Source organism: Nothobranchius furzeri, chromosome 10, assembly GCF_043380555.1.
Source record: "Nothobranchius furzeri strain GRZ-AD chromosome 10, NfurGRZ-RIMD1, whole genome shotgun sequence".
Taxonomy (NCBI): Eukaryota; Metazoa; Chordata; class Actinopteri; order Cyprinodontiformes; family Nothobranchiidae; genus Nothobranchius; species Nothobranchius furzeri.
In genome coordinates this window covers 65,847,597-65,860,450 of record NC_091750.1, presented here as the reverse complement: position 1 = coordinate 65,860,450, position 12,854 = coordinate 65,847,597, and the positions used below count along the sequence as shown (strand labels likewise).

The window sequence follows — 12,854 nt, the reverse complement described above, 5'->3', positions numbered from 1 at the left end:
GTCGAGATGTTTTCTTTGGTTTCCTGGAGGCTAAAACAACAACAGCATTCCCTGTCGTAAGTCAAGATGGGTGAGTCCATGGATGTTAAGTGACAGTGTGACGTAGATCTGTCAGGACTTTCAAATCCTAGAGTTTCACCGCCTATTTTCTATCAGAAGCTAATGCAGGAAATAGGTGTAGGAGACTATTTTCATGTTCAGCCTGCATGGAAAACTCAGTGACCGAATAATCAATAATCAATCATCAGGAATCATCATTAAAAAGAAGTAAGTTCCCTTTTCAGAAAGGGAGGGGGAGCAGGGGCGGGCAATAATACCATTCTAATTTCAAAATCATCTCCTCCTCCTCTTGATGATGTCACGCAACAGACCCCAGCTTTTAAAAACGATCACTTTTCCACACGTTATACTTAAACTGGATCAAAAATGTTGGAAAGGGGAAAAACAAATCATTCCAGAATTGCAATTGATGGCCGCACAAAATCACTCAGCATTTGGACATGCCTGCTTTAGATTTTAGTTTAACAAAATCTTGTAGTTCGAGAACAGAAGTCTAAACACCAGCGTGTTTATCTTTTAGCGCTGTAAGAAGATATGTTGATTTTCTGTCAGAATCACAGTAAACTGGTGCTGGACTGAATACAGATCTGGTGACTGTGGAGGTTGTTGGGAGTCCTCTGGACATGATGCATTATCCTGTTGGAAGTAACCAACAGAAGGCAAATCCAGATCCATCTTGAGTTGCTGCCGTGTGATTGGCTCATTAGGGTTTAGCACGTACTTGAATGCCTACGCCTAATAAACTGGCTGGGAAAAACCTGAAACACAACATGAAATGAACACATCAGATGCGTGTGGATGCGGGCATCACCTCGGCTAAATCAGACGCCAAGAACGAATTGGAAGAAGCAGGAACCGAGAGGAGGAGTGAGGAAGAGGAGGAGAGCTGAGTCACTGTGATGTGGGGGCTTCAGTGACACAGAGGGCCACTGAATCATCTGGAGCCTTATTGAGCGTTTTCTCCATTTGAGGTCATTATCGCCCCGGCGGATCGTCACTCTCATCATCGGGAGAGTCGGTATTACAGGCAAGGGAGTGATAAGAGGAGCCTGGTGGGGGGAGGGGCTTACATCTGACTGTACCAAAGCATAAAACCTGGGAAAATGTCTTATTGCAGAAGAAACTCCCTGAAATGAAAGAGCACAGTCATCGTCACGCTGAAGTCATTTTAGGTTTTATTAGAAACGCTTCATTTTACAACCCGAGTGTCTAGGTGTTGCCTCTGAGAGCCGTGTATAAAAAAATCAGATTCAAAGTGTCCAACTGATCGTGCTTGATAAAGTTCTTTATTCATTTAAGGGGTTGATATCAAAGTCTTTAACCTGTGCAACTGATATTCACAGATATTTACATTCAAATTAGGCCGCCTTGAATCAAGCATCACTGCAAAATAAGCAAAAGAACCTAAAAAGTTACAAAAGACATTAAACGATATATTTCTCTTTTAAAATAGAACATGAGATAAATCACCATTGCTTCGGTTTAAACTATAGGCACGTCGTAGATATGTGAGGCGTCATGGAAGCCAAGTGGAGGCCATGCATTTCTTCTTCTCTGCAGCCGATGTCTGTAAACAAAAACCACGAGCTGTCCTGCACGGGGGCGGGGGCGCTTTAAAATTGATTTTTTTACCTAAACATGGGAAAGAAACTTTTTCTCATCTGTCGAGATGTTTTATGGCTCACAAAGGTTGGTTTCTTTGGTATAAAACTATCTGGTGACTAAAAAAAACTAAAAACCTTTTTGGGGAGTAAAAGGTGGATGAAAGGTTGTGCGGCGTTCCTCTGGATGCCGTTCACATCCGCGTTCGTTGGGTTCGAGGGAGCAGAATGTTTTGACTCTGACCAGCTGCTATGAAAACAAACCAGGAGATCAATTTTAATATTAAACTAAGAAATGTGCGGATAAGAGAAAGGGACTTTAAGACGTTCAGTATTTGTCTGGAGTTATTTTCTTTTCCGTGACGTGAGGTCATGCTGAGCCTCTTCCTGTTTGTCTGGTAAACAGGGTGGACAGAAGATGGATGAGAAGAGAGGAGGAGTGGAGCGGGTTTTTGGGTTGTATCGTTCACTCGGCGGTGACTAATGACACGCCTACGTCCTGGACAGTATTCTTAGGATGCTCTACGTGTCTGCTGAGACTCGACTGTTGCAAAGGCGACCCGTTTTCACCCAGATGAACCGGGTACTCCAGAGCGACTGCTGTTCAGGAAAAGCACAGGAACATTAAAAACAAAAAAAGGGGGGACAGATTTTCCTTGAAGGTTGCTAGTTTTGGCACGCGTCATGTCCCTTTAGCCTTCAGCCCGGCGTCTTTAAGTAAAAAAAAAAAAAAAAAACTTCAACCCAACAACCGCCCTTATTTCTGTGAAAGCACATGCTGATAAACTGGATTCACCTAAGGCAACGAGGGATGGTGTAGAAGTGTGGAAAGTGCTCCGAGTGTGCTCCCCCACCTCCTCCACAGCGGATGTCCACGGTGCTGAGGAGTTTTGGGGGGGGGGGGGGGGGGTATCGCCGACTAAACCAGGCGGCTGCGTCAGGTCGTCCCCCTCCTCCAGAACGCCTCCCTCTGAGGGGGTGGGCTCTCTCATGAGGACATGTTTAGTGGCTTGGTGGATTTATTTGGATAACTAATAGCCAAGCTGATTGCAGCGATGTTCTTCAGAGCCTGGACAATTAAAGAGAAGAAAAGAACACACAAACGTCTATTAGTGAAAACGGTTCAGGGGCAGCAGAGCAGGAGGGGAGAATTGAGCAGAGTGGAACAGGAAATGAGGCGTGAGGAACCTTGTTGTTCTCCCACACGCTGAATTCAGGGATGATAAACAAGCTCAGAGTGACTAAAGTCTTTAGAAACAGCTGATTTTCTTCTTAGTCATTTATTAACTTTATAGAAGTAAAATAATCCAGATAAAGACATTTTTCAGCCATTTTTAAGTGATTCAGAACAGACTCGGTTTGGGAAAATCAACTTTAAGCCCTACGGGACCGATGAGCTAACGACTAGTCCAGCTGCCTTCTCAATAACCTCATTCGCTCATTTTGTTGAATAAATCTGCTGTGGTCTCTGGCATGAATGACTGCCTTGTGTGTCGTTTTCTGTGGAAAAATCTGGCGCTTCTGTTTCAGGAAGTAGAAGTTAGTCGGAGCGGTGGAGGATGGAAAACGGCAGGATTAGGTGGTTCTTTTAATTTTATGATGTCCAAAATTCTTGCTTCTGATTGGCTAACAGCAACTTGACTCTTACTGGGTGAAAAATTGCAACGTCGATGTTTTATCTGAACAAGTAACACAGCTTGAACTAAGTAATAATCAATTTGATGACATCATCTGAAGCAGAAATCCAACTCACTAGAAATAACTAGGGATGAGCGAGTACACCACTATCTGTATCTGTACTTGGAATGGGCGTGACATAACCCGGAAGTGGGCGTGGTTTAACCGGAAGTGGGTGTGGTTTACATCAATATATTATTTTCAGTCTGAAATTGATATGGATTGATCAGAAGTTGATATGTGTATTGTTTATTTGAAAACTATTTACAGAGCAGCCTTAGAATTTAGATTTAATTTTTTTGATCACAATAGTGAAGAAACTATTTCAGAACAAGTGTTTCAATAAAATCAGAACATTAATATTTAAGTGCATGGATTAATGCATCTGAACTCATGCAGTAGGAACTAGGAAATATGAAATGCTAGAACCAGACACAACTTTATGTATCTTTTTATTTTAATTTGATTAAACTGATTTTTTTCTTAACGTTCTTGGCATTTTGCCCCACACAAAGTTAAACAAAACAATGTTGATTAAGGTGTGTGTGTCTGAGAGAGATAGAGAGGGAGTTAAAAAAAATAAAAAAAAACCCGAACGGAGCGGAGGTAGTGAGTGACTGACGCAGCACGTCAGCTCTGTCTTGTCAAATGCACCATGTCAGTTACGAAAAAAGTTACTTTAAATATTCAACCGAAAAAGAGGCGAGCTGAAGAAAACCTAGGGAAAACTGAAGAAACGTGAGCAACAGTGAAGCAATCACAGCGAGATCCGTTACTGTCTGTGTGTGTGTGTGGATGAGCCGGACGGACTGCGCTCCCGGCCGGCTAGAGAGTTTTGTGCGTAGGGAGGGGCAGGCGCTCTATGTGACTGGCCAATCACAGAGCGTGAAGACAGTCAGTTACCCAATGACGATTTTCCTTCAGCACGATTACAGATATTTACCAGGTTTACTCGTTTCATGCTCGTATTCGTCAAAAATGCTTTATCCATACCGGATACTCGTCTGAAACGAGTATCTGGCTCATCCCTAGAAATAACTGTAATTAAATTGGTGTAAAACTTTATGTTATTGTTGCATAAATATCTGGGATACTGTGTATTTTGGAGCCATTTTAAAACAGCAGCTAAGCACTTTGGCTGACCTAGCCGTTAGCTCATCAGTCTTAGAAGACAAACTTTATTGACGTGTAGGAGTTTTTTTACAGCAGGAAAGACGGGAACTGTTTATAACTTTTACAGATACATTTTTCAAAATGGCTGAAAAACGTGTTTACCTGAAAGCCCCACAGCTAATCCGACCCAATTAGTCATAAACTGAACTTTATATCTTTCTGTTGCTCAATTTTCAATGTTTTTAAAACTTTGAAGCCCCTTGAATGTTTCTCTTTTTAATTCCATGTTGAAATTTTCCAAAACAAGGACACAGCGAGGCCGACAGACGTGGAAGTGCTTCAAGACTTTTGTACCATCACAACAATGTTGTGTACAGCTTGCCAAGTTACCCACGGTTTTGTTTTCAACCTGACAGGTATTAGGTAACAAGCTCAACAGAACCACCCACAACATTGTGTTCACACACCCCCCCCCCCCCCCACCACCACACACATACACCCGAGTGCTCCTCTGAACCACCTTCAGGCTCCGCCGCTGCATTACAAGGCCCTCGGTACGGAGGACGCCGTGGCTCGCTCTGCTGCAAATGCTAATGGACCATAATTATCTAACACATTAGCCATGAGCACGGCCCACACGCTTTAAAAACAAGGGGGGGGGGGGGGGTGCCGAGGGATCCGCTAGGTCTCAGCAGCTCCGCGAGAGATTCCCGCCGCGAGCTGGCTCACAGCCACTCAAGAACGTTCTGTGAGGGGGACTGCGTGGTTAAGAGAGAGTTACATAAGACTTCAGAGAGCACGGGCAGCTGCTTTCAGATTCCTTCATCCACACAAAGCGCCACTCGACAGCTGAAAACATTGCAGACGGTCTTACCATCGCTGTGTGGCCGAGGAGCTGCTCATGGGTGGTCATGGCCAGCAGGTACTCCTGCAGGATTCCCTGTGTCTGTGGAACAAATCAGACGATCAGTAACATCCTCTCAGATTCCTGACTCCCACAGAAGATGGGAAGCATCGTGGTTTGCGATGCAATCGGCTAGAAATGTGCCCCCCGATCCTCCTCCATCTGCATCTCAGCATCAAACTCAACTGTGGAATGTTGGACAAGTTGTTCAGAACCAAAAACAAGCTCAAGAGTTTCCACCAAAAAAGCATTAAAGGGAGAAAAGGCTCCTCGTCTTACGTAAACGCAGATAAGGATCCACGCCGAGGGCGACTTAGACAGAGTCCAGAGTCCTGCTTCACCATTCATCTCACTGCAGTCCCAGATGTTTATACTGGAGGAAACATCTGAGCACTGAGCACGCATCAGCACTGTGTGACATAGTGCGTTTTGATTTCTAAATATAACGTTCACTTCCTAGAGGGTTAGAAGTTCGCTCAGTCTCAGCAGGGGGTCTTGGATCGATGAAAGAGAGACGTCCAAAACGATTCCCGTTCTAAGAAACAGGATTTCTGCAGGATCAGTCCTGATATGGTCTCAAGACACTGTACAGTTCACACAAGATGCTAACAGATGCTACACGCGTTGAACTCTGGTAATTGCCGAACGAACGGCGTTTTAAAAATTTGGCTTTTTGGAGGGAAGTAACTATTTGTGTGTGTTTATCAGTTAAATATCTCGTGATCCACTAGACTGCATGGACGATGGTGGTAAAGTCCTTAAAAGTCAGGGTTAAATACGTTAAATGACCTCATGTCCTGCACAAGCCTGATAATCGCCCATAGTTTTAAATCAGGCGCGTTGGAGAAACATCTGAGGATCGCGGCGCAGCGCTGAGGGCTAGGTTACGACATGAGGAGTGATAAACCTTCAGTTGACAAGATTATAAAACTGTGTTCCCTCCTCACACACACACACACACACACACACACACACACACACACACACACACACACACACACACACACACACACACACACACGGTGTAGCGACATCTCTGCACATCTTTGAGTCTTCAGGATGAAACAGAGATTCTGCAGATACCGGACTGCATGACTCAATGACGGGCATCCCGTGTGATGCAGCAGAGTACTGCTACTGCCCCCTGCTGTCCACCGACACGTACTGCTCCACATCAGCTTCTCCTCCCAGCTTTCCAACACCCGGCAGCTGCAGCTGATGAGTGCTTTTTTTTGTTCGGTTGGGGAAAGTCCTGGCCGACAAAGCCTCCGATCCCTCAGACGTGGTTTAATAATTCAAGGTGAAAGAACAAAAGAGAATCTAGAGAACGCCTCTTCCTGTCTCAAGCAGCAAGCTGCCTAGCAGATGGTCCAGCCGTGCTCTGGATCTGAGCCAGACCAGAACAGGTGGGCAGAGGGACAAATGCGCTGATTTTACAGATAAAAACAGAAGGGGAAAAGATGGAGGTAGAGACGAATATGCTGTTTTTACAACGATAGAAAACATTCTGTCCCAGAAGAAAATAAAAATGGGACTTTCCTGGACAAATAAACCTTTTTCTAGGCTACATTGAGTTGACTCTTCTCTAAATTTAACCTGTGATGTAAATAAAGCTCCTAGACACACCTCCAATCTGGTGCACACTCAGAGATAATACACAAACTGCAACTTCTGTCATCAGGAATAAAATCCCAATCAGATGATTTCATTCTTACACATTTACACTCACAATGGCACGAGCCTCGGCAGTGAAGAAGAGCTCAGTGAGAGCTCTGTGCAGAGGCAGCAGCACAGTGACGCTGGTGGGATCCTGACTCAGGTTGTTTTCCATCGACATAAAAAGCTGCCACAGAGGTCGCAGCAGCAGCAGCTCACAGGCTCTGAAAACGCAGACAAACAGAACAGTCAGATAAATAAACACAAACGGTGATCTTTCAACATTTCTAGACGTTATGGATGAATATAACGGCCTTAAAGGGGAACTAGGCCGTTTTTGCTTGCTTTTAGCACCCCCTAGTGCTCGTTTTGTAGAACCAAAAGCAAAACCTTTATCCTCGCTGAGCGTTTTGTCTTTTTAACACCTTAATCTAACAGCTGAAATGTCTCCCCAGCCTTCATTAGCATCTACAGGAGTGATTCATCACTAAATCAAACAAACTGGCTGTGTTCATGATCTAAAAAATGCAGGAACCATGCTAGAAGCAGACTGCAGCGCCACGTATGTCAGCTCCATTTTTGTTTCTAAGTCAAACAGACCGGACCAGCACTCTGAAGTTGCAAATGCAGTATTCTGGCCACAGAGGGCGGTAGGGGGTCTGAGTGACTTTTTTTTTATTTAATAATACATTTTATAAAAATAATAAAATACTTCATTTATAAAGCACTTTATATTTCACAATCTCAAAGTTTAACCCTGTAAAGGGTCATTTTAGCACATACTAGCTCAAGAAATTAAAATATGAATAAGTTGCCTAGTATCCCTTAAACAGCTTAATACAACAAAAAAATCCAACTTCCACGGCAACACTTTAAATAAGAAAGAGACTTACACACATTTTTGATTCAAAAGAAACATTAATTTCTGTCCCGATGACTGGATGGGGGCCGGGGTCGGTCTGCACCGATGCAAATTCCTAAACACACACTTTACCTAATCTCCGAGGTGTCAGCCATGACATTTACGAAGAGTTTTAAGCAAAACCTGCATGCAGATGCAATGCAGCAACCTCAGGATTAAAATTACACACCGAAGGTTTTTATCAAACTTTTTCCCGATGGATGAGACACAGAAATGATTTATAAATGACTTTGGGTTTACGTTTTTGGATCTTTTGATTTAAAGAGCGATGCTCTAGAATAGAAGAGTTTTAAAAAACAAGTTAAAAGTCCTCGACTTAAAAAAAAATGCTAAACTTGATATAGGAGGATTCTTTTCATCCGTATTCCTCAAAATAGGCAAATATATAAAAATCTTAACATAAAAATGTTAGAAAGTGTAGATGAGCTGGAGGGATGCACATGGAGGGCCACAAATGGGCCCCGGGCCGTTATTTAGACAAGCCTGCTCTACGCGAGTCTGGACTTACGTCTGGGACGGACACTGCAGCAGACGCAGCAGCAGGTGAATGGCTTTAAGTCGCTGGTTTCCAGTCTGACGACAGGCCACGCCCACTTGCCACTCCCAGATATCAGCCAGTGGCAGATGACCGAGCACATGATCGTCAGCTAACATTTGTTTGAGGATCTCAAAACCTGATGAGAAACCAGAAAAGAGCTCAGATGAATTCGTTAGAGGTAAGACGACGTGTTTGTGTTCCTCACCGGTCTGAAAACGGCCCCGATGGCCTCCCGTAATGGTGAACTTGTAGCCCCACTCCGTGTTGCTCATATCAGACATGAACCTGTAGTAGAGAGTGTCACCTGGGAGAAACCAAGACGACATCAGTTAAAATTAAATGTAATAGTAAAAACCGTCCCAAACGCTTAAAAAGAACCACTCGTCTCACCGGGGACTTCGAAGTCGGACCATTTCTGAGGAGATCCGCTGAAGTTGTGAACATCCTGGAGGAAATCGCTGCTGCTGGACACGATGAGCTCATCGCAGCCTTCCTCCGTGTGGCAGCGAGAGTCGAATTTTACAGACAGGTAGATGGCCCCGGGGACGTGCACTTTGTCCTGAGAAGAGACAGAACCCACCAGGAAAAAGATCTCAGAGTCAATCAGAAAGAAAAAGAAAAGTTTCTCGATTTTCCTCAAAAAATCATGAAAAACATTCTGATCCAAGGTGAATATAACTGATATGAGTGTTTTGTTTGATTCTAAATCCTTCATTAGCTGCACTATTTGCAGACGAACCTCAAAGTTGGTGTTGTTGTCATATGGATGCTTGGACTCCCGGACCTGCACGGCCATCCCGGGCTCCTCCATGAACTGACACGCCGTGAGAGACAGACTGCTGAGCATGCTCTGGCTGCAGCCCTTCAGCACCCTCTGGAGAATCTGACCAGGAGCAGAAAATCAGCACATTAACATTTAGAGCGAACATCCTCTCACCCAGAGTGCTTTGAACCTTCCCTTCTCCTCACCTTCTCCCAGAGCGGCCGCTCCTCCAGCTGCATCAGCATATCCAGGATGTAAGCCATGTGCGACGACCCGTTCAGTTCCAGAGCCTCCTCGCTCAGCAGCGCCTCCGCAGGCCAGTCGGCCAGCAGCAGCGCCAGCACGTGGCGGGCGTACAGCGTGGCGATGGCCTGGTTGACCTTGACCAGGTACTGCCGAACTGCCCGGTTGCTGCGGACGTCCAGCTCTTTGTGCAGCAGAGCCGAGCTTTTGGAGCGTCTCTGCTTCGCGTAGCTCAGCTGCAGGTCGCTCTCTGAATTGGTGATGAGCTTCTGAGCCACCACGTTGATTTCCTCTGTAGCCTTTTCACAGTGGCTGGGTTTAGACTGCTTGATGAAGGCAGCGAGGACACACACAAACGGTCAAACATCAACACTGTGTCGCCTAACGATGTGGAGGTCAGCAGGTAAACCGTCTCACCATGCAGGTCACCACGATCATGTCGGTGTCCACGGCTTTGCAGTTCCTCTCCTCAGAACGAGGCCGCCTGGAGGGCTGCCACTTCTGAGCCAGCGTTCGGATCGTCTCATCCGTTTTTATTTCCTCTCCATCGAATCTGAAAACAAAAGGAGGCAGTTTACGAAGGACGGTGAAATGTGACCTTTTACTTCAGAGAACCTCATGAAGACAGTAAATGTTCTAGATGCTGACCTCTTCTGCACCTCGAGGAAGAAGGAGTCCGTCCTCTTCATCTGCAGCTCGTACATGGCTCGCAGGATCGGCAGCGGAGCGTTTAAGGCATCATGGGTGATCTGAATCATAATAAAAAAAATAATAATATCGTGTTCCATTTCATTTTGCTGCCTTTATTCTGACAGGTTCCTCTCGCCACCTGGAAGCAAATCTTTGTCTCCTCGTCGAGACCTTCTAGTGGGTCGGGTCTGTTGACGTCGGCGTCGTCGGCTCCAGAGCTGGAGTGGTCCGAGTCGTGCTCCTTCTCCTGCTCCCTCTGGTCCCGCTCGGAATCCTGAGCCATGGAATGAATCTCCCTCTTGGAGGAGTAGAGCATGATGGAGAGGATCTCCAGGTCTCGCAGCAGCCACAGCTTGCTGAAGCCAGTTCCTTTGCTGCACTTCCTCACCAGCAGCTGGGTCAGCCCCGACTGCCGAATGGCCTCCTGGGAGCTCTCCACGCCGTGCTTCTACCAAACAGAACACGCAGTGAGATGGGAAAACCGAGGCAACCTTGTTTTCTTTTTTTTAGTTAGAGCAGAGACCTTGAGTGTATTGTAGAGGCCTTTAAGAGCCAAAGACAGGACCCAGGAAGCCTCCACGGCATCAGAAGACCCATTCTCCTGGCTGGTTTGTAGGAGGTGGCTGATCACGGAGGTGAAGTTGCTCAGGTAGCGACTCAGAAGTGTGTTTTGGAGGCCTTGGTTCTCTGATTGTGCAGAAGAAGCAGCTGTGGAGGAATCCTGAGACTGGATGAGCTGGTAGTCCTTCACTGTGAAGGAAAACACGATGGGATTACAGCTGTTTTGGTCAAAAACTTTAATTCTGTTTGACCTCAGCGTTTACGTCGTGAACGGTCTCACAACACCTGTAAATCTGAGTTGTAGCTGTTTTACCGTCCGATATTACGCGGGTCGTTCCTGCAGCGCTAACCTGTTTTCCTTTTGCGCGTCTTGACGTCCACCACCGCCGCGTGATTCTTCTCTGTGAAGTGCTTGAGCAGGATCATGTTGTGCTGCTCGTTGGCGTTGTCGATAAACACCGTGTGAGTGCCCACGCACAGCACCTGAAACACACGGAGGAGTCACGACAAGAGTCATGAGCTTGTTGAGACTCGCGGTGGTGGTGGGGGGGGGGAGGGATGCTGCGTACCTCGGGGAAGCCCACCAGCACCAGCAGAGTGAAGAGGTTAATCCGTTTCAGACTGTGTGGAAGCTGCTGGGCGCAGTGGTCAGTGAAGGCAGCGATGACCGTGCTCCACTCAGGACAAGCGTTCAGGCTGTGAAGGATGTCCGCCACCGTGCACGCCCAGTCCAGACCAATACGACTACAGAACGAGACAAATAAACTGTATTTTAACAATAAAAAAATAATATTCAAGCGACTGTTTCTAGTTTCGTGTACCTGTCTAAACAGGCAGCCCCGAGGCAGAAGAGCAGCTGGGTGGTCTTCCAGCCCTGCGTGTCTGAACACGCCACCTCCCCTTGAGTCAGCAGGTCGTACTTGTCAGCCAGAGCCTCGGTGACGGCGGCGTCCGCTTCCGTCGGAGTGATCCGCAGCAGCAGCTGACCAAGGAGTCCCAGCGTGAGGTGGAAGGTCTTGTTCAGAGAGCCGGCGTTGGAAATAACTGCCCTGAAAAGGTGTGGCAGGATGGAGCTCAGACTGGGTAGAGACATGGTTCTGCACTGAGGAAAGGAGAGAGGAGACGTCAGTGATTAGGAACCTGTGGATGTAGGGACAGGAGCGGTGGACAACAGCTTTCTGCTCCACTTACTGGTTTAGCTGGTGGGAGCATTGCTGCTAGAAGTCCCAGGATCCTCTCCCTGGAACACTCGGAAAACACGTAGTCCTGGAGGGGAACCTGGGGCAGTCTCTCATCCGTCTCCTTAGAAACGTCAGATGCTGAAGAATTCAGTGCTTCTGGTCCAGACTCTGAGGCTAAAATAAATATAATATAATATAATATAATATAATGTAATATAATATAATAACATAATATAATAATATAATATAATATAATGTAATATAATATAATATAATAACATAATATAATATAATGTAATATAATATAATAACATAATATAATAATATAATATAATGTAATATAATATAATAACATAATATAATATAATATAATGTAATATAATATAATATAATAACATAATATAATATAATATAATATAATATAATATAATATAATATAATAACATAATATAATATAATATAATATAATGTAATATAATATAATGTAATATAATATAATATAATATAATAACATAATATAATAACATAATATAATATAATATAATATAATACAATAACATAATATAATATAATAATATCATGAAATAAGAGAAATAAACAAAGCAAAAAGGAAACAAACAAAAAACAAAACAAATGAAAAAATTGCAAAACTAAGAAAAACAAATAAGGAAATAATGAGAAGGAAAGAAGAGAGAAAGGAGCACCTACTTCTCACCACAGGAGACAGCGGGTCTTCGCTGGACACAGAGGGCGTCTGGCTCAGACTAGCGGAGTCCAGAGTGTCTTGAGCAACCAGCTTCTCCTTGTCTCCGTCCCCAGAGCTTGGTGGAAAGGACAACTCTGCCCTTTTGTCCTTTCCTGCTGGTTTACTCTGTGGAGGACGTTACCAGCAGTTAAAATCCTTCAGACTGCATTCTGACTTCTCATGACATCATCACGGTTGCT

General features: G+C 44.9%; 1 protein-coding gene across 3 annotated transcripts in view; it reads right to left on the bottom strand.

Moving 5' to 3' along the window:
• Window positions 1–2,536: 2,536 nt before the first annotated feature.
• Window positions 2,537–12,854, bottom strand: part of zzef1 (zinc finger, ZZ-type with EF hand domain 1) — a 29,779-nt gene continuing 19,461 nt past the window's right edge. The window contains exons 38-54 of one of the 3 annotated variants that reach the window (XM_015961759.3): window positions 12,618–12,780; window positions 11,920–12,083; window positions 11,550–11,830; window positions 11,298–11,472; window positions 11,079–11,211; window positions 10,691–10,917; window positions 10,307–10,615; window positions 10,126–10,226; window positions 9,895–10,030; window positions 9,441–9,803; window positions 9,211–9,354; window positions 8,862–9,030; window positions 8,677–8,775; window positions 8,442–8,607; window positions 7,085–7,235; window positions 5,326–5,397; window positions 2,537–2,730 (exon numbers count right to left, since the gene is read on the bottom strand). In XM_015961759.3, coding sequence (XP_015817245.3) covers window positions 2,650–2,730; window positions 5,326–5,397; window positions 7,085–7,235; window positions 8,442–8,607; window positions 8,677–8,775; window positions 8,862–9,030; window positions 9,211–9,354; window positions 9,441–9,803; window positions 9,895–10,030; window positions 10,126–10,226; window positions 10,307–10,615; window positions 10,691–10,917; window positions 11,079–11,211; window positions 11,298–11,472; window positions 11,550–11,830; window positions 11,920–12,083; window positions 12,618–12,780 — 2,934 coding nt within the window. In that variant the 3' untranslated portion in view covers window positions 2,537–2,649. The remainder of the gene's footprint in view (window positions 2,731–5,325; window positions 5,398–7,084; window positions 7,236–8,441; window positions 8,608–8,676; window positions 8,776–8,861; window positions 9,031–9,210; window positions 9,355–9,440; window positions 9,804–9,894; window positions 10,031–10,125; window positions 10,227–10,306; window positions 10,616–10,690; window positions 10,918–11,078; window positions 11,212–11,297; window positions 11,473–11,549; window positions 11,831–11,919; window positions 12,084–12,617; window positions 12,781–12,854) is intronic. The other 2 variants (XM_015961761.3, XM_015961760.3) reach the window with 2 other exon arrangements.